Source organism: Harpia harpyja, chromosome 11, assembly GCF_026419915.1.
Source record: "Harpia harpyja isolate bHarHar1 chromosome 11, bHarHar1 primary haplotype, whole genome shotgun sequence".
Taxonomy (NCBI): Eukaryota; Metazoa; Chordata; class Aves; order Accipitriformes; family Accipitridae; genus Harpia; species Harpia harpyja.
Genome location: NC_068950.1, coordinates 2,513,309 through 2,528,532, shown reverse-complemented (window position 1 = coordinate 2,528,532; position 15,224 = coordinate 2,513,309). Strand labels below are relative to the sequence as shown.

At 39.4% G+C, this 15,224-nt stretch overlaps 1 protein-coding gene across 15 annotated transcripts in view; it reads left to right on the top strand.

Annotated features, from left to right (window-relative positions):
- Positions 1-328: 328 nt before the first annotated feature.
- MYO9B (myosin IXB) overlaps positions 329-15,224 on the top strand; it is a 45,441-nt gene continuing 30,545 nt past the window's right edge. For 4 of the 15 annotated variants that reach the window (XM_052802520.1, XM_052802517.1, XM_052802518.1 and 1 more), the window contains exons 1-4: positions 359-401; positions 3,459-3,530; positions 6,892-7,001; positions 10,265-11,158. In XM_052802520.1, the coding sequence (XP_052658480.1) occupies positions 10,322-11,158 (837 nt within the window). In that variant the 5' untranslated portion in view covers positions 359-401; positions 3,459-3,530; positions 6,892-7,001; positions 10,265-10,321. Of the gene's footprint in view, positions 402-904; positions 1,088-3,458; positions 3,531-6,891; positions 7,002-10,264; positions 11,159-15,224 lie in introns of all 15 variants that reach the window. The other 11 variants (XR_008237323.1, XR_008237322.1, XR_008237321.1 and 8 more) reach the window with 8 other exon arrangements.

Here is a 15,224-nt window from a genome sequence, read left to right as displayed (position 1 = left end):
GGGGGGCGAGGCTCCCCGCAGAGAAACATCACTGGGGTTCTTTGGTTTTGACAGAAATCCGCCCACTCCCGCTTCTCGCCGCAAGGCCCTGCCTCAGAAAACACCTGGCTCCCGACGAGCACCCGTTCACCGAGCTGTGTTGGGAGCCGCAGGCAGGGGCGAAGCAGCCGGGCCGAGGCGAGCGCTGCCCGCCACAACCGCGGGCGACGCCTCGCGCCTCCCGCCCCGGCGCGTCGCACGGCCCCGCCGCGGGGTGGGGCGCATGCGCAGTGCGCGCGCGGCGCTGAATGGGCGCCGCCCTGCCTCCCCCCCCTCCCTCCCTCCCTCCACCCGGAAGTGGCGAGCAGGGGCCTGTGGCGGGGCGGCGGTGCTGGTCGCCAGCGCTTCACCCACCGGCTGAGGTAAACGGCGGCGAAGCGCTACCCTGCGCCCCCAACGGGCGCCCGCTTTCCTTCCTACTTTCCTTTTCTCTCCTTCTTTCTCTATGGGTGACCGAACTCTGTGGTGGCGGCGCCTCAGAGGGGACTGGGTCTCACACGGACCCGTGACGGCGCTGACCCACCGAGCCCCGGGGCTGGTGTGGCGGGCGTGGGGGAGAGTTCTGTGTGTGGAGGAGGAGGGAGGTTGGTGGTCGTGGTGTTTGGCGGGCGGGAGCCTTGGGGCCTCGCCGCTTCCCTCGGGAGCCTGGGGGCCGGGAGCCGTTCCTCGGGGACGCCCCCGGGGCCGGCCGGGGCGGTGGGCGCTGGAGCGGTGGGCGCTGGAGCGGTGCGCTGCTCGGGGCCGGGATGAGGGGTAGGCTGGAGCTGTGGGGTGTGCCTGGCTTCTGGGCGGCTGCGTGGGCTTGTAACGGACGGGATGGCAGATGTGTTGCTGCTGACTCGTTTTGCATCTGATGTGCCCGAAGAACTGGACGTGCCCTAAGGGAAGGAACATGCCTCGCCGCCCGTCTGCACCTCCCGTCTCTCAGGCGATACGCAGGGGAAAGATCTTGCCGTTGATCAGGGCACGATGTTAACTTCCATCTCCTGCTTACTGATCTTACAGCCACGCAGCGTTCTGCTTTTTCACATGATGTCTCTAACTCTGGGTATGAACAGCCTGTAAACTTTCGTACAAGTATCTCAGCGTCTTTCAAAAAAATCGTTAAAACTCTCTGGGTTTGTTTCTTTGTTTTATTTTTGGGCAACTCTTGACAACATCAGGGCTGCTACTTTGTTGAGGCCATGCTTTATCATGGTGACCATCATTGCCTAATTGATATATGCCTGTAGTTGTTTGTATCTTGGTAGTGCTGTGTCTTTTTGGTAAGGTTGGTTTTGCAATCCCTGGAAAGTAAAACTTTTGCAAGCTGGGAACATCTTTTTGTTACACGTTTGTAGACTAAAAGTAGCAACAGTACTATCCTGATTCATGACTATTGTGACCATACAGTTGATAGAGGTATGTGTCATCCTAATGTAAGATGACTTCCCAGTATAATTTTTAGCCTTGTTTTCTATTACTCTGTAAGCATTTTGACAAAATTCTTACTCAGCTTCATTTGCAAGTTCTGTTTGTGAAAAGTGAGAAGTACTTTGGATACAAATGAGTTCAGTGTTCTTTGATTTTCCCTTCTGGAAATGGGTGACAGTGTAGCAAAGGGCTGGACATGATCTCAGGCATCTGGCAAATGCAATTAGTCTTTCAAAGATGTCATCAGCATCCTCCCACATTACTCCTAGAGGTGGATTGGTATCGGTTTGTCTACCTAGCTGTTTGCAAATAAGAGTTTGTCATGGGTAATTAGAAGCTCTCTGATTTCAGGTCTGTTAGCTGGAATACATGACTGAAGTACTCACCCTAAAGTAACAGTGTGAGGTAACCCTGCATTCCAGTTTAGTATATTGGTGTCACACCCCTCAAGTTTTAGCAAGTCTTTGGTGTCTTTAACTTGGAATCTTGTCAGGAACAAATCCATTTAATGTAGGAGAAGCAATATGGAGAACTTCTAATGCATATGTGTATTCATATTCATTTCAAGATTCATTGTGTCTAAAAAGAGTTAATCTTGATTATTTTTGTCTTTGAACTAACAATGAGATTCTTTACTTTCTCTACGTGTAAAGTCCAGTAACATTGTCTGTGCTTTTCAGGATGATGTATCTAAGGACATTTCCTTAATCATTAGTGTTTACTTATTACCATAAAACTCAGGAGTTACTGCAGTAATGTGATGGAACTGTTTTTGTGGCACTGTACAATTTGGGTTGTTTGGAGTTTGGTTTTTGTGGGGGTTATTTTTGTTGCCCTGCTTGAACATTTGTCTCAACAAAAAGCTTTTTCAGTAGTTGTATATTGTAGTTTTTGCAGTGACAGGGCAGCTGTCTGTGCAAATGGATAGTCAAATCAAGAGGTGGGAAGACTCATAGGTTTGTGTTTTTCTGTGGAACCTAAAATGCTTACAGAACTGAATAATTTAGGAAGAGAAAATGCAGCTGATGAAAAATTTAAATGAGGTTCACCTAGAAAGTAATGCTTTGTACAGACTGAGTTTTCTGACAAATAATGATTCAAATATTAGACCTCCTGAATAATCCTGTGTATGAATAACTGTTTGACTCATCTGCACATAGTTTAATATTACTGAGGCTAAATGTGGCCGTTCCTTGGCTAGACGGTCAAATACCATGTTTCGCATTTAAAAAGGAAAAATTCCTAAAAGATGCAACAGTATTAGCTATGTCAACAGTCAAGGAAAAGAGTGAAAAATTAAGATTCAACAAAAAGTTTGTGGTTTAGTACTACTTTGTGTCTTTGAAGGCTGAAAATGTTTATTAATCACATTTCTAAGAAACAAGACCTACTTATTCTAATATCAAGGAGAAGTAAAGCCTGAGATGCTGATAAGGATTTATTTTTTTTTCAGTAGATAGCTATTTTAACAGAAGATTTGCCCTATGAAAGGACTAGGAGTGTCTTTATTTCAGAAAATGAAAATTCGGAGGTTTTGTCTCTAGTATATTGTGTTTTCTTGATGTATCAAGTGACTTGTGTGGCTTGCAGAGTTGCTTTTATCTAGGCTTTATTGTGTTGTTTGTATCTGATTACGAAATGAAACTCAATGCAGATCCTAGAAAAATATGCTCTTCCTTTAAAGACCAACAATGTTTAACAGTAAAAGTGTTTTTAAAGGTATTTTTGACATGTGTATGTTCTGCTGATGAACCGTCCTTTTTTTTTTTCTTATAATTCACACAAAAGTTCAACCTAAAGTTTCTTAAGAAAATTTCTTATCGGTGTAAATGCAGCATTAGACCAGTTAAATTTTTACTTCCTTTGTTGACAGCTGTAATGCTATTAAGGATAAAATTAAGAAAACTACAAAAGAAGGTAGAATAGTCTCCAAGGTTCTTTTGGCTTATGTTCTTTGCCTCTAACACTCTCGGTTGTTTTGCCTTTATTCCTTATTTTCTCAACAGGGCTGTGTTTTCATTTCCTCTGAATCATACTCAAGCATACATCTGTAACTCTGACATCACACTTTTTGTAAGGTAATAACATGTTATAGACACTTAATGTCACTGTAAGCCTGATAAGGTATCCTTGTCTTGAGGTTAAATTGTGCATCTGAGTCATTGAGAGGAAGTAGAGGTCTGCATCTTAGGTGGTTTGAGGGCCACCTAAGAGACCGTGGAGATCCTAGATTGGTATCAGGGTCTCAAGGGCCATAGAGAGTAGGGAGAAGGTGACTGAGAAGGAACTGCCTGTAATCAAAGTAATTTCTTTTACTTTTTCCTGTATTACATTGCGTTACCTGTATTACATTGCAGTCCAGCTTCTCCTTTGTCAGGCAGTCTGTGGCAGTAACTTCTCTGGCAGGGTTGATTACGAAGAGTAGTAACAAATGTGTTGTAAATTTGTATGCTCCATTCAGAACTACTCCTTTTGGAGTAGAAAAAGCCAAGAGCTTTTAATTTAAGAAAACCAAGGGTCTAAAGTTGTTTAGTCCAGCAGAATTTTTTATGACCAAGAAAAATACTGAAGTGTTACTAGAATACTAAGCAATCTTCAGGTAATCTGCAAATATCTGGAATACTGGAAAAAAATTAAAATTAATTATGCTCAACTAACAGCAACCATAGGTCCTTATGACAGGAGGTAAGGCAGGGGTTGAGGCCCTTGCCTTACCTGTAACACAAAGTTAATTGCAGAAACTTTAGGGTGTCTCTGTAGCCTATTATCTTGCTGGAAATTCCTTGCTTTGGAAATCAAGGATAAGTAATAGCTGAGTATTTTTGAAATTGCTAAATGTTTTCAATTTGATCAGACAGAAGGGTGTCTTTTAGGTATGGTCGTTGGCGATTCTGATATTCAAGAATATTAGAGGTCAAGTACTTGGGATATGTTTCCACTTTTGTGTTGAAAGTTACTTGATGAACAATGGGAGAACCTTGAATCTTTCAGTTTGAGCAGCACTGGAAATGTACGTGAAAATGTGAAGAACTGGAATATAACAAAGTTCATCCCCAACAATTTTGCCGTAATGGTAGCTTTCCCTTTTTAGCTTCGCTATGATTCATTGACTAAATATGTGGCTTCAAATTATGGCCTTATTTAAACTAAACATATACCCTGCGCTGATTGGGGCAAAGTTCTCTTCTAGAATTTTACTACATTATTAACTGGACAATGTTGGCTTTAATGCATATTAAAAAATTAATTGGCTTAATGGAGACTTGAAAACACTTAGAAAATACCATCAGAATTACTATATAGAATTGGAATTTTTTGTTTTCTATTTCATTAACATTGTCTGAGCAAAAAGTAAAATTACAGATTGATGATCAGTTACGTCGCCTACTGCATTTCTTCTACAAAGTATTGAAGTAGTTACCTGAAATGTTGCCCTACTCAGTGATTTAAGTGGCAAGTATTATCAATCCTCCAGTGATGGATTAAATAGTACAGCCCCATGTTCACTTAGGTTATTGTTTGGTAAGCCCAGTGAGTTGTTTGGGTTTTTTTATAAGCAAATGAAAGTACTAATTGCTAGCTAATATAAAAATAAATATGGCATTAGACTGTTGCCTTATAAACTTATGTTAGTGCTATTAACAAGTACACTGTAGAACTTGCAAAGGATGAGGTAAGGGAACAAAATGCTGAAGCGAGATTCTAGATTGGTTAGACTTGCTTCCATTTTTCTAGACATGTTGGAATTATCCTTCTAGGATAGTTGAGTAAAGGTGGTCTGTAACTGATATCTTACATTTAAATTTGTCTGGCACTATTCCAGATTTACTTCTCTTCAATCTCACTTGAAATAAGTACCACTAAATTGTGTATGTTATACTGGCACGATGAAACCACTGCCTCAAGGGTGCAAATTGTACATCACTATATCCTTTAACACGCTAATCCCATGCAGCGGTTGCTCCACTCATGCCCTCAAAATTAATACAGTGTAATATATTGAATAAAAGGTTAGAATGAAAAGCTTTGCATGTCTAACTTTTTTTGGCTTTTTTGTCTTGCCCAGCTTGCCTAACTCTGTGTTTGCATCTGTAAAACAGGAGTGTAGTGAAAAATAATGCTTTGCTGTGTTTTGTAGATGCTGATGACTGTACTTAGTAAATTTGAAGTGCTGTGAAGATGTATACTTGTGCTACAAAAGGCTTGTGAAAAGTAAAACAGGAAGGAGTCTGAATGTGAAGTCTAAAATTAGTTGATGTGCACCTACTGCCAGCTTCTGCCTCCCACTTATTAAATGCTCTAACACACAGCTTTGGTTTTTTCCCATGCATTAGAATGGAGCTTCTTATAAGGAAGCATGTTGAAAGACATTGAGGTAACTTCGCAGAATTTCCAACTACAGGAAGAACTCAACAGTGGTGGTTAGGCTGCTGTTTTCCCGAGTTTGCTGTTTTGCATGCTGACCAATACGGTTTCGTTATTACCTTCTACTCTTGTATTTCTCCTTTTTCTTCCAGTATTCTCTGCACCTGAATTCAGGCTTGTGCTTCCTTGATGAGCCAAATTCCATGGAATAAATATTTCAATAGCTCAAAAAATTTCTAAATAGAGATCATAAAATTAGAAGGAATCATTGTAATTGTCTGCTTAGACCATGACATAAATGAAAGGGTAGTACCTAATTAACTTTTCTAATTAAGAGACACATCTGTAACTGGGGACTGGCTGATTTTCTAAAAAGAACTTTAGCAATCAGGCCTCATAGTTAGTGTCAGTTAAGTTTTTGCAATGTAGGGTACTCTTCTATTGACATTTATGTCTCATGTTAGCCTGAGTTTGTCTGGCTTTGAATTCCAGCCACTGGCTCACGTTATAGCTTTGTCCTCCAAACTGGTGATTGTTATCAAACTCTAGTTCTCCATGCAAGGACTTAAACTGATATCAGTCTTCTCTGTGTATTTCTCATAGACAAAGCTTCTAGAGTATTTTGCTGTAAGAGGGTATTTTCTAACAGATTTTGTTGTTGCTGTTCTTAGCTTCTTAATTGAATTTCGGATATATTCTAGATGCAGTATTGGTCATGTACCTTCTCAGTACAAGGGTAATACGGTGTAACTAAATATTCGTTTGATGTTTATCTGGGGATTACATTCACTGTCCTGCTTGCGGTGTTATATTAGAATACCATGTTTAAATGATTACTTGCTACGGTTTTCAAGCCTATTTCAGGATAGCTCCCATTCTGTCCCTCTGGTATGGATTGTTTCTTGGATAAATTTGAAGTTATATATCTATAAACTGAGCTGAAATTTGTTTAGCATTTGTTTTCTTGCTCCTGTGCTACTGAACTATATAATTGATCTAGCTTTTTGATTACTTACTGCCTTCTCGATCTCTCTATGATACATTCTTTATCAGTAACTCTCTTCTTTCTTTTAGAACCATCATGAAAATGTTTACTTTGATGCCAGGAATCCAACTTCACTAGAATCTAATCCTCCAGTTGCTTGGTGATACCCTGTCCTTAGTTGAATACTGGGACTCATTAGGTAACCAACTTACAATCTGTTCAGTGTATGCTCTTTTGCATATATGTTCTAATTTGTGGCTTGAAATATTGCTTAGTATGAAGTCAGAGGTCCTTCTTTTAGAGCAGTATTATCAAATAAATTTGATACCCTTTCTAAGAATATCACAAGTAGTTGGAGACCAGCAGGTTTTCCTCAAACCTCTGTGTGTAATGACTAGATATTCTCATTCTGATTTTTGGATAGCAGAATTTAAGCATCATGTTATTTCTTCTGGGACTCATGTAGTGCATTTTCAGGCGAATAAACCGTAGGTGACAAAAGCAGAATTGCTTAAAAGGAATTAACAGTAATTGGGTTACTCTTCCGTAAGTGACTTTTAGAATTTAATTTTTTTTTCTTAAAGCCTCATAATCAGTAGTAAATGGTTCAAAGTAGCATATCTGTTTTAAGTTGTTGAGTGAAAGAGCAGTCTTAAAGCTCAATGCTGTTGAAAACAAGCAAGTAGTGTCTCGATTTCATATCTGGTTAAAATGGGGCAGTGTTATGCTGACTGTCTTTCTGTTTACTGCTGACGTGACTGTGCATTGAAATCATATTTCAGCAAGTTCTTTCTATTGCACATTATCTTCCAAATCATTCCTATAGAGTGATGGAAGCCTGCTTGAACTTCCATCAAGTTGTATGATGACTGCATAATTTAGAAATCTGTATATGGCATAAATACATTGAGGTCGATGTCTGCATGTTGCTTTGTCAGAAATCTGTCGTCTTCAGGATGAGAGGTCTTTGTCTTTCTCTTTCTAGTTTTTCAGTCATACACACCTGAGCAGACACTACCAGCTATGACATTGCTGCTTCCTGTAATTGGCCTGGGTTTTTCACCGGTAGAGAAGAGGCCATCTGTGTTCTGGTTTCCTCTTTGGAAAGTGTGATATGGGAGTCTTGAGCAATGTATCAGATATATCTTGGTAGCTGACATGAGATGAGGTTAGGAAATGTATATTAGTAAAGTCAGAGGTCAGCACCTAGGTTCAGCTCTTCTGTGTGGGCAAAAAGTTGGTGCCACATTTCTTAGGGTGCTGTTTTGGCAAAAGTGCTTACTGAGGGGACTTCCTCTATCGTACCAGACTGTGTGTCTGAAACTAATTGCTGGGGGAAAAAAAAGGAAGTCTGTACAAGACTGTGTCCCTTGAACTGGCTGGCTAACTTGAGAGGAAAATGGTCACTGTTCTTTTTTTCTGTCTGTGCTCCAGATTCATCTTCCCCATGAGCAGCAGTCTACTGTAGATTCTACTATATGTTAAGGTGTTTGAGCTTCTGTACATTAAGAATGCTTTACACTTGCATAATTACTTCAAAGGTACTTCAGACTTATTAGCTACTGGTCAGTGATAATTATAGGAAATGGAGAGGGGACTTTGAGCTCACTGGTCCATCCTTCTCTATGACGAAGTTCTTGCAATAAGCTGTCCTTAATGAATGAAGAATGAAATTTAATGGGGCCAAAAAAACCCCCATTCTTGGAGGGATCATACAGCTTGATGAGAGATGTGCTGTGGTTTGTCTTGCTGTCTGTGGCTTGCTCAGCCTTCCTTTTGATGAGTAGCCACTAAGAATTATCCAGCTTGCATAACAATGTCTTCTGTAAGCTTACTATTCAGAGTTCCCTTAAAGCACAGTTCTCTGCTCTGAGGCTGTTGATGAGGCAGAACTATGTCGTATGTTTCTCTGAAGTGATTCATTACTTGCAGTGGAAGTGGCGGCTAAATGCTTCCAACTCTACTGATTTTAATTTGAAATGATTGCTCTCTGTGGTCTTATGCAAGTTCCTGTGCAGTTGTTTAGTGGCAAAAAGCAACTTCATTGGCATTTTTCTGCTTTTTTTTTTTCTCATATGTATATTCAGCATGTAAGTGTATAATTAGAACACTTTGTTCTTGAAACAAAAATTGAATTGATATTCTGGGTATGAAGTATTACAGACTGTTAAAACAAAGGGGGTACTTCATTATCCTTCTCCTTTTACTACCCATTGATAAGCTAGTAAACTGTTGAACTAAAGCAACGTAAGCAAGCTTAGTCCTGGGAATCTGGGTGTACTGAATTGCAGTTGAGAAAAAAATCACCAGCAAAGGCACAGAATGTTACTAAGTCTAGAGACTTTTAGACTTGGCAGTAAGGAGGAGGTTGATTTCCGTGAGTTTGGTCTTCGATTGAAGTTCGATTGCTGGCCTGCATCAGGGGTGAAAGGAGGAAAAAGCAATCAGAATCAATGATTTTTGGAGACTCATGCATGAGATTCCTGAAACCCAGTGAGGAAATAGTTGATGTGATAGGTATAAAGGCTTGTGAATGTGTGGGTTATTTGGTATCTTGTTAGCTTAACTGAAATGTAGTTGCAATAAGACTAATTTTACTTTGTTGCCTAAATTGGAAGATAAAAAGCACGTTCAAACCTTTCTGTAGCAAGGATGTGGTTCACTCAAGTGAAGTTAGCAGTCTCTTGTCTGGGTAAATTATGCGTGTTCAAGAAATAACTACAGTGTGCAGGGTTAGAAGGAGTTGACAGCAGTATTTGCACTGGTCAGCTATAGGCACTGTTTCCTTATGTTGAGTGGTGGTAAATACTGTACCTGTCTTGTACCTTTTGTGAAAAGACATCAGTTGGGGGAAACAAAAAAAAAAAGTGTGGATCTCAGTGTCAGAACCATCTTCCTCCTTGCAGCTGTGCACTGGTCCTTCTGCCATAGTTCATGGCTGCTCTAAACTATCACTGCTGATTTAAGAAGTGATCAGACCCTGTTTCTACCTCAAGCTGTTTGTGTAGCTTTAAGGGAGGGTTTATGTGGGAGGATGAAAAAATGTTTGTGTAGCCATACAGTGAACCAGGTCAGGGAAATTATCTGGGTTAAAACTAACCTGGGGAAATCAGGGAGTTTTAATTTGAACATTTATCCCAGTTCAGTTTGCTTTGTGGCTGTATGAATGCTTGTGCTGCCATAACAGGGAGGAAGGGTTGGCATGGGAATAGAAGGAAAAGTGAAAAGAGGATAGATATTGTGCCAGCTATCCACTCCGTGGGATAGGCTAAACAGACTGAAATAATATCACTGAGGTGCATAAATAGTGCATTTGTTCTTTAATAATTTGACTATTTAATAGCTTTATTCTCATCCTCCAGAAAATAATACCTTGCCCTAATACCTCTTGTACACATTTTTTTAACACCTGACTTTTTTCTTTTCTTCTTCTCTCTTTATTTTTTTTTTTTTTTTTTTTAGACGATGGGCACTGCATATTAAGCAGGGGTGGAAGACTGAAGCCCATTTGGGGACAGAATGAGTTTTAAAGATGCTGACAGTGCAGTTTGCCAGGCAAAGGCAGCCTATAACCTTCATATTTACCCCCAACTCTCAACAGAAAGTGCTCCCTGCTGCAAAGTGACAGCAACCAAGGACAGCACATCTTCAGATGTCATCAAGGATGTGATTAATACCTTAAACCTGGATGTCTCAAAACATTATGTGCTCGTGGAAGTGAAAGAATCAGGTGGCGAAGAATGGGTACTTGATATAAATGATTCTCCTGTTCATAGGGTTTTACTTTGGCCTCGTCGTGCTCAGGATGAGCATCCGCAGAAGGATGGGTACTACTTTCTTTTGCAAGAAAGGAACACTGATGGGACCATCAAATATGTCCAGATGCAGTTGCTTTCCAAGGAGACAGATGCTCGGCGCTTGGTTGAAAGGGGTTTTCTTCCATGGCACCAGGAGGACTTTGATGACTTGTGCAATCTCCCCAGCTTAACGGAGACAACAATCCTAGAGAATCTCAAATGCCGCTTTCTAAAACACAAAATTTATACTTACGCAGGAAGTATTCTGATTGCAATTAACCCCTTCAAGTTCCTGCCCATTTATAATCCTAAATATGTCAAGATGTATGAGAATCATCAACTTGGGAAGTTGGAGCCTCATATTTTTGCTATTGCTGATGTGGCTTATCACACAATGCTTAAAAAACATGTTAATCAGTGCATAGTTATATCAGGTGAAAGTGGGTCTGGGAAAACTCAAAGCACAAACTTCTTAATTCACTGCCTCACAGCACTGAGCCAGAAAGGGTACGCAAGCGGTGTGGAAAGAACTATTCTAGGAGCTGGACCAGTTCTGGAGGTAAATTTATGCTAAAATTGCCTTCTGTGAAAATTGTTTCTTGAAAACTTCAAATAACTGCTGTTGAATACTACTTTTGAGTTACCTACTCAGTTTAGGCTTTAAATATCACTAGGTTGCACTGGTGTTTGGCTGTGTTGCTCAACTGCTTCTAATTGATTTTCCTTAATTCATCCTTCCGTTCAGTTGACTTCCTGTTGCTTTTAATTTATCTCTGACTTAACTTTCCACCACTAAACACTAATATTCTGGGACAGAGGTTACCTGTGTTTTGCATCTTAAAGTTTTGATGACATTTGAATCAAATTGTAAGTAAATGTTTTCATAAAAAGATTGTTCCACTGAAACATTAACTGCTTAGTGTAATTGTACCTTTGTGTGTAAGCACGTCCTGCAGCATTTTTATGAACTCACTTTTTGAGGGAGTTATTTCCTTTCTACAGTTGTTTGTTTTGAAGAGAGCAACATTGTTGGTTGGGGAGAAAGTGTGAGTTGATTTTGGCTTTTAATTACTACAGCATTTCCAACAGAAAGCAAAACTAAACACGTGAGGAGGGGGTACAGCTTGCCTTGCGTTAGGTAACGGCAGGACAAACTTAAACTGATCTTTTAGACTTCAACCTCTCCTTTTTACTCTCTCATCTGAAAGGAAAAACTGAAAGCTTGGATGGATTTAATGGTCACCCGTAATCTTCAACAGCAGGGAGATTGAACAGTGCCATTGTAATTTTTAGGTTTAAATATTCTCAAACGTAACAACACTTTCATTAAAAAAAATTTAAGCTTTTTTTTTAATCTTTTAGACAAAATGTGAAAAAGCAATGAAGTTAAACTTTAAAATGTGATACATTTATAAATGTGATTTGAAAGCTTTTCTGTAACAAATGAGGAATATATGCAAGTTCTTTTTTGCTTTGCTTTCTGCTGCTTGAAAGAAGAAGTAAAATTGTTTGAGGTTTGTTGGTTGCTGGAGTTCAAGTATGCAGTTCTAAACAGAAAACAGGAAGGGGTCACTGTGGAAAGCACTGTTTGATCAGCTGATCTTTCTGCCTTTGATAAAATTAACTGTTTCAGATCCTCATCTACCGGACATGATACAGCTGCGTCAAACCAGGTAGAGGTGTGAAATCTTGTGTTGCGGTTTGTCCATTGAATGAGAAGTGCACATAGCCCTAGATTCAAAATTAAAATTGTTAACTTTGCTGGAGTCACAGGTAAATGTTGTGTATGTCTGGGAATGTTCATGAAGAGACATTTGTGATTTTCTACAGTAAGATTGGTTGTCATAAGTACTGCAACTTCTTCAGACTTCCACTGAGCATTTAGCAATGCATTTCACGAGAAAATAGTCTTGCTAGCTAGCAGTATGATGACTGATTGAAAGTTTAGTTTGCAAACTTGCCAAATGGATTCTAACATGGCTGCTGGAGTACATATTGCCTAAAATGTGAGGCTCTTTTCTGAAATTCTCAGAGAAACTTCTCGTTCTACTTCTTTGAGGGTGTTTGTCAGTCGCAAATTGATTCAGTGTAAACCTGTCCTCCCAAATATTGCAAAAGATAAAAGCATTTATGACAACTAAATATAAAAAATGTAGGAACATCTGAATCCTAAAATGTCTTTCAGAATTGAATATTTGTTTTTGTATTAAAAGTAATATTCATTGACTTGAAATTATGGAGAAAGAAACCTTTTTGAAACTTGCAGAGGCTAAGATTTCTCCAGGCTGAAATAAGTCACTGGGGTACCTGTGATTTTGGCACAACTCTATTTAAGGTAATAATGGGAATATACTTCTCTGTTCACATAACTTCAGCGCACATCAAAAAGTGATGCTATGGTAGGTTTAGAACATAGGGGAGTAGAATCAAGCTGTCCTACTTTGGATACAGCAGAGTGGATTCAGCTGACCCTGAAGCTTCCATGTTTCCCGATATGGATGCTCTTGTGCAATTCCAGTCACTAAGCGTAATTTTAAAAAAACCAAGTCAAAGCTTGGTCTGAGGGAGGAATGCACGGAAAGCTTACTTTGCTTTGTGGAAGTTAAACTGATGACAAACTCCTCTGTTAGAGTTGGTCACTTCTAAATCCAACTATGGTGACTCATTTGGGTTTTTACTTAAGGGAACTAAAGTGGTACAAGGGAATTTTTCTTAAATGGATTTTCAGGGGATTTTTTTGTATGAACGGTTTTGTAGTGTGCCTAAACTATTTGAGAATGTTCCGTTTAATTTTGAAGTTTTATTTTGAGTCCTCATGAAAGATTAAAATGTACTCTTGACTGGAGTCTGTTTCGCTGAGTTTTATGATGTAAAAGTTGGTTGCATTTTGGTTCAGAACTTCCCCTTTTTAGTGACCTCTTAATTTCCTGACACCTAAGTAAAATGTGTCTGTTTATAGGCTGACCTTTTGTAAAAGTTCAAGGATTTAAAGCAAACATTTCTAGCACAGAGATGTGAGCACTATTAGTGTGTTATGGAGGTGGATTTATAATTTTATCATCACATGCTTAGTGAACTTGGAAGCATAGTTCTCACCCAATACTGTTTCTGTGTTGGCTAACTAATCTCTGTTCGAATCTGTAAGTAATTTGAAGATAAACTATTGTTAATATTTTGGCTCCTTGTTCACAATTTCTAGACGTGGAAAAATGGAGTTACAGCTATACCGTGAAAGGAGATTTGACCTTAAGTGTTGCTTGATATTACCTTCTAAAACATCTGAGAAATGAAATACATAAAACTGAGACAGTGTAGTTAAAAATTAAATGTAGTTCTAGCACAATTGCTGTCACATGCGCTAGTGAAAGGAAAGCTGGTCATGGGTTAGTCTCTGATCCTCAGTGCTTCTTGCTCAAACTCGGCACCAGAGTCTGAGCTGTTTATAAGATTCCTTGCCAGGGATCTAATAAGCAGAGGTAACTTGTGCTACTTCTGATTACGTTTGGCACTGCTTGCAGCTTTCTAGAGAAAAAGAATCTGAATGGCTGGCTGCTTCCGTGGCACTTCATGATGCTTCAGCACAGCCTAAAGCCGTGTATTGTTGGTTTTTAACAGTTATGAGACATACAGTTGCCTTAGCTGTATAGGAATTGCTTTCAGATTTATTTTATTTTTTTTTAATTGTTTCTCCAGGCTAACGTAGATCATCTCTAGTGAAGAGCAGTTTCTTTAAAACTGGTAGGAAGATAAAGATAGGCTCTGTTTTAAGATACTCCTGACTTTTTCATTCTCTTCTAAATTTAGTGATTTAAGTATAGTTCCCTGACTTGGAGTTTTGCCTTCTTGTATTGACTGTTAAGTTTAGTTTACTTACGGTTGAAGTCCTAAGAAAGAATTTACATTTGGGAACTATTATTTGGGTCAAATTGGGAATAGTGAATGAAACCTTTGTTTATTTTAGTCTCAAACAAGAGAATTAAACCTTTCCATACACACTTAAGAAGCTTCCAAGAAATTTGTGTTTTCCTTTCATCAGGGAAAAATGTCTTAAAATGCATGTTTCAGTTATAAAATGCATGGTGTGCAATCAAAGACTCTGAACTTGTTTTGGAGACCTAAAGTTAACTTATCAGATTCTTCAAGCCAATTAATTTAGTGAAGTGGCAGAAAATTGAGCGAGGGAATGGGAGCATGTGGCAAGGGACATGTAGGAGGGAATTGGAGCTTCCTCTTCTGGCAGCAAAGCTCCTGTTGGCCTGCTGTCTGTTGTTAAATTGTAACCCTTAGTATCCTGAGTTTATTACAGAAGTTACTTGCTTAGTGTGCTGAAAGTTCATTTCCCCCTGAAATGGAAGCTGAGGAGAGGTGGGACACATGGAAATACTGGGGGTGTCATAACTTTTTCGTGTATTATTTTGAAAAGCATTGCTTATTTCCATTTGGATAAGTTCTTGAAGGTTTCTTAATGGCACTGCACCATTCTTTGAAGATAATTAAGGCCCAAATAAAATGCAAAGTCCAACAGGAAGCATTCATTAAGTGGTCTTCTAAAAAAGGCAGTTGTAAATATGAATTAATTAATATTGACAGCACAATCAGGTGGGTGGGGGGATGAGATTTTCTAG